General features: G+C 34.0%; 1 protein-coding gene across 1 annotated transcript; it reads right to left on the reverse strand.

Annotated features, from left to right (window-relative positions):
• Positions 1-1,465: 1,465 nt before the first annotated feature.
• On the reverse strand, positions 1,466-5,628 carry LOC115964876 (MDIS1-interacting receptor like kinase 2-like). The gene is made up of 2 exons (XM_031084109.1): positions 3,093-5,628; positions 1,466-1,894 (listed from the first exon to the last, which is right to left on the reverse strand). The coding sequence occupies exons 1-2, from the start codon at positions 5,626-5,628 to the stop codon at positions 1,587-1,589; spliced, it is 2,844 nt and encodes a 947-aa protein (XP_030939969.1). The 3' UTR covers positions 1,466-1,586.
• Positions 5,629-6,036: the final 408 nt, after the last annotated feature.

The raw sequence follows: 6,036 nt of genomic DNA on the forward strand, positions 1-6,036 counted from the left end.
TAGAGAGAGAGAGACTAAAAAAATAATAATAATAGTTTTGACTTAGTCCATTAAAGATAAATTCCTGGTCCAGTTTATTTTATTTTATTTTTATTTTTTAATACACATTTTTAAGTGAGGGAGGGCATAATCAAATCAGTGACGCCTCACTCGAAAACATGAGACTGTCATTGAGTTAATTACAAGGCCCTTATAAATAGACACGCACAAGGTAGATGAATGAGATTCTAACACAACATTATACCATAAACTCAACTCAAAAGTTATGATAGTCTTTTAATGTGTATTTTTTTAGTCCATCAACTGAGTATATGCTTGATCCCAACTAAAGAAATATCAGAATTTATACGAGATTAAATGCCACGTTGGCTAATGTTTAAAAACATTCAGTCATCAAATTATTCTGGTTTCTGGTATAAACCCTAATTGACTTTAAGGCCATATTGATTGGAAATTGGTTTATAAATAATTAGTCTCACATTTCTGCTCTGACAAAATTTGAAAAGTGATAGCTTCCAACCCCCGGGTCATTTTGGAGGTCATGTTCGAAGTTTTTGGACTTTAAACAAGGCATATTGACTATAGTAAAAAAAATGATACCTTTAAGTCAGGATAATTTGTTTTAAGAATCGACAAGTATTGACTGAATGCACATTATAAGATTTTTGTGGCTTCATCCCTGTTTTTAAAATTCAGGTCTGAAAAAGAATTGGAAAATGCTCGATTTTCTATTTTAATTAGGGTTGGATCAGTGGCCGAAGTCCGAATGATTGAGTTCATGAAGAATTTCATTCATAATTATAATTATATAAATAAATAAATAAAATTCATGATAAGTTTATAACTAATAATACTTACTAAAAGTTTATTTAATTACTACGAAAGTAGAAGTACTAAAATATAACTTGACAAATTGATATTACAAAAATAGTATTCCTTCCACCAAATTGATGAGTAATCTTTGGATGTTGAGGATATGACATTGCTGTTATGAAATTCAGAAATTTTCTCAAATTTATGAAGGTTGAAAGCAAGAAGAAACCCCTAGAGAGTTCCCGAAATTGGAAAGAATCTAAGGGGAAGAAAGAGAAAAAGACTCGGGCTATCAGTAACTATATGGGAAAGAGGATACATGGACATTAACCTCTATCAGTATACTTGCTTCTAATTACATGAACCTGCCTGGAGAGCATAGATAATTAAGGTATGTATTCTGGGAAACAAATTATTGCACTAACCAACTAGCTGCGAAGGGAGGCATGGATAACAGGCGTAGTATCATACATATGTTGAGTCTCTGGTTTTTGTTGTACTCTATGTGTGATGCCTTGCACAGAACATCCCTTATAATTTGTAAATAGTAAGAAAAAAAAATGTAAGACTTTGATGCATAAAATGAATTTGTTCAACCAAGATATTCCTCATAATACATGTAAATTAACATGACATGCTTAAAGGACTCATAGTCAGCGTTCAATATATGCGTGTTACACACATTTTTGTTAATGCGTGTTCAATATATTCCTCACAACACATTTTTATTACTTCTATTTTTATTAGTCTTATTAGGGCGAGAGAAGATTACTTTAGTTCTTAGAAGCCTGCATCTCCAGCTGCTGACACACACTTCGCATGGTTGGGCGAGATTGTGGATTGGTATGTAAACATGAAACTGCTAAGTTCATCATTAGAGCTAACTCATCAGCAATCTTTTGACTTGTGGGAGGTGAGAGACGATCATCTAACACATCTTTGAGGTGGATATTGGTACCAACTGGGGAATGTAGATCTGTAATGAGTTTGGCTGGATGCTTTCCCATAAGAACTTCTAGTACCAAAACACCAAAACTATAAATATCACATTTTTCACTCACTGCCATCGTGTAAGCAAGCTCTGCAAAAAAATCAAATTGGAAGACAAGATTTGATTTAAAAACATGTACTCTAATATTCCAAAATATTATCAATTATTCAAATAATGAATTGAAATGAATATATATATATATATATATATATTTTATAACAACATTACTATTTTTTTTTTTTTGAGAAGAAACACAAACAGACAACACACACAGGGAATGGGGACAAAGGCATAATATCACACAACTTACCCACAACATTACTATTATACATTTTTGTTTATTAAAAAAAGTAAGCAATTGTTTTTTGTTGTTATTATTATTATTATTATTACCATAAAAGTAAAAAGATACGGAAAAAAAAAACCGATCAAGATGATGGCTTCAATGTGTAGCCCATTTGGCGCAAGATAACAAGATTCAATTACAAAAATGAAGAAGTAAAAGAAGAACTGAAAAAAACTTTTGACCCTTAAAGATTGGGGTCATTTTCATTATAGCTATTCGTATTTGATTATGTTTTCATATTGGTTATGTTGTTCATTTCTATTAATAATTTGGTGATATTTGACATTATATGGGTGAAGCGGCTTAATGGACACCAATTATCTAGATTCAACAATCAAATTACTACCATAAAAATGGAATCAAAGATTAAAAGATCAAAATGAAAATTTTGAAACATAAAGGGCCAAAATGAAACCAACCCTGAACTTTAAAGATCAAAAGTATACCTTAGTCTTGAAAAAATAATGAGCTATCATCAGGTAAAAGTGCATCAAATATTAAGAAAAAGGAAATTATAGGAAATGAGTGAAAACACACACACACACACACACACACACACACAGATATATATATATATATATATATATATATATATATATATATCTGCGTCATCAACTTATTTTGATCAAATTTTCATTAAACGTCATTAACCCATTCCGTCCAATTCCTTGCATTTAAAGAATGAAAATTTGAGTTTTTGATGAAAATAGAAGAATGAATGTTATCTTATAACCATTTATTCCCTCGTAATTAAACTTGGAGATAATGAGGAAATAAAAAGAATATTATTAGAAGATTTTTTTTCCCATTTCATTCCTTTCCACCATTTAATCAATATATAACATCAAATGCACATATTTCCCAAAATAGAAAAAGCAAAGTTCTAAAACAAACATGTTCAAGTCGAGGAAAAATATCAAGTCGAGAAGCTTTAAAGCTTACCTGGGGCGAGATAGCCATATGTGCCTGCAACTGTTGTCCAATTAGATGAATCAGGCTTTAAGAACCTTGCAATGCCAAAATCAGAGATACAGGCTTCAAGGTCGGAGCTCATCAAAACATTCTTACTTGAGATGTCTCGATGAATTATAGGTGGGAGACATTCATGATGCATATAGGATAAAGCATAGGCCACACCTTTAACAACTTGTATCCTAGTTGCCCAGTCTAACTCCATTGCTTCTGTTCTACTTAGCATATCAGCTAAGCTTCCTCTTTCCATGAATTCATAAATCAAAAACATGTGAACTTCATGGAAACAAAAGCCAAGGAGCTTCACAATGTTCCGATGTCTTATTTTTGTTAATGTTGCTAACTCATTGCCAAAGCTTTTTATATTGTCAGTTCCTATGCCTTCAGCTTGGGAATTGAGCTTCTTGACTGCTAATACTTGAGCGCCTGGTATTTCCACTTTGTAAACTTTTGCAGATGCCCCCATTCCAATACAGTACATGTCATCAAAGTTGTTTGAAGCTTCAAGGATGTCTTCATACACGGCATTCCCATTAAAGTGCCATATGGAGAACGGATTTTCAATCTTTGATGTGCTTTTAACTTTCGACATATTTCTTGAATGCTTCTTTTGGATAAATACAAAAATTCCAACAAAGGCAAATGAAATTGACAATGCACCGACTATAGAAGCAACAATGACTATTAAAATTTTGCTTTTCTTATTTCCACCACCCTTCTTAATAATTACGGCATTGCATGGTTGCAAACCTTGGATTTCACCACATAGATTTTTGTTGTTACTGAAAGCCCCCAGCGTAGCTGATCGAAAGATTTTTCCCTCTGGAAGAGGACCCTCTAAATTGTTGTTTGACAGGTTGATGCTTATCAAGCTCAACATGCTGCCTAGTGACAAGGGGACTGAACCATTGAGGTTATTGTTGGAGATGTTCAAGTATTCCAAATCTGAAAGGCTCCCAAGCTGTGGTGGTATCCCTCCCATCAGTGAATTGAAACTCAAATCAAGATCTTGTAATGCTCGAAGATTACCAATTTGGTAGGGAATCGTCTCATTCAAGCAATTCTTGCTTAAAGATAAACTTTGTAGCTTCCAACAGTCCCCTATTTGATCTGGAATCGGCCCACTAAGCATGTTTATGGAAAGGTCAAGAGACTCCAACTCAGTCAGTCCTCCAATTCCTGCCGGTACCTCTCCAGAAAGCTTGTTGTCTTTCAAGATTAGCTTTATTAAATTGGATAACTTTCCAATTTCTACTGGTATGTCACCAGACAATTGATTGGAAGAAAGGTCAAGGTATCCCATTTTGCTCAATCGAAGAATCTCATTGGGGATTTTGCCACTAATCATATTCCCAGCAACTCTCAGCACTGTCAAGTTTTGGCTTTCACCCCAGTTTGGTGAGAGTTTACCTCTTAACCTGTTGTAACTCAAATCAATATAAGTAAGGTTTGGGTAAACCCAAAAATCCTGGTCTATATATCCTGTTAGTTGGTTATGTTCAAGCCGGACCCTATATAAGGTTCGGCAGTTTTTAAGACTAACTGGGATAGGACCAGTGAAATTGTTAAAGGCTGCACTGAAATTAGTAAGCTTTCCACCTTGACACACTTGTTGGGGTAAGTGGCCAGTGAAGTTGTTCTCAGCCAGGTGTAGAGTAACTAAGGAAGAAAGGTTCCCTATTTCTTCTGGAACAGAACCAGATAACTTGTTTTTCAACAAGAACAGTTCTGTTAGTTTTAAAGTCCCAATACTAATGGGGATTTGTCCCGAAAGCTGATTTTGAGCAAGACGAAGAATGGTTAAGTCACTCAAATTACCCAAGGATGAAGGGATAGGACCAAAAAAGTAATTCCCATCTAGAGCCAGTAGAGCCAAGTGTTTCAGATTTCCTATTTCTCCTGGAATTCTGCCAACAAGGCCATTAGTTTGGAGGAGAAAATTTTTTAGACTAATGAGTCCGGTTTTAGACTTACCGGTTCCATCAGGGAACAAACGGCTATCTAGTTTTCCTGTTATATTGTTTTGGGAAACATCAAGCTCATAAACTTTTGTGAGATTAGCAAGAGAAAGTGGGAGCGATCCATTGAAGAAATTAATGGAAAGGTCAAGAAATTGGAGTTTAGAAAGTGTGCCAATGTTCATTGGTATGGTGCCTTTGAGTTGGTTTGATCTAAGATCAAGGTGAAGAAGGTTTGGAAAGGAGAGGAAATCTAAGTTTTCGAGGGTACCTTTCAATCCAGTGTAGTTAAGCTTTATTTCAGTCACACTCCCTTCATTGTTGCATGCTATTCCACGCCATTTGCATGGACTTGAAGCTCTATTTGAATTGAATTGTGCTACCCATGACTTCAGAATTGGTTGATCTGCTGGGAGGCTTTTTTTCCATTTGAGTAGAGCCTCAACTTCTGCATTTGGATTAGCCTTGCAGGAGGATAGCAAAAAAAACCAGCAAGCAACTAATAGTAAAAGTGAAACATGTTTTGGGTTCTTTCCTTGGCAAGCCATAGCTCAGAAGTCGGAACACTTTTTTCTGTTTTTTCAAGTGCTAATGGCTTCTATCAACTTCACTTAAATAACAATTCTCATTAAGAGCCTTCTAGTTCAATTGGCATTTTTTAGTATTTTCAATAAAAACATTTAAGATCTAAATTCTCAGTTTCTCATTGTAACTATTGAATTATTAAAATATTTTTAACCCGTTAAGAGTAATCTTTCTTGAAGAATTTTAGCCCCTTAATTTTTTTTATTATTAAAATATTTTTTAACTAAAGAATTTTAATTTCATAAAACGCAAATATATAAACAAAAGTTTTACTCACATTTTAATATTTTGAGGGTCAAATTTAAATATTTATTATACAAATAAATAAATTTATGTGAGGCCACGGTACACTTGATCCCAACATGAGTTGG

The sequence above is a fragment of the Quercus lobata genome, chromosome 10 (genome assembly GCF_001633185.2).
Source record: "Quercus lobata isolate SW786 chromosome 10, ValleyOak3.0 Primary Assembly, whole genome shotgun sequence".
NCBI lineage: Eukaryota > Viridiplantae > Streptophyta > Magnoliopsida > Fagales > Fagaceae > Quercus > Quercus lobata.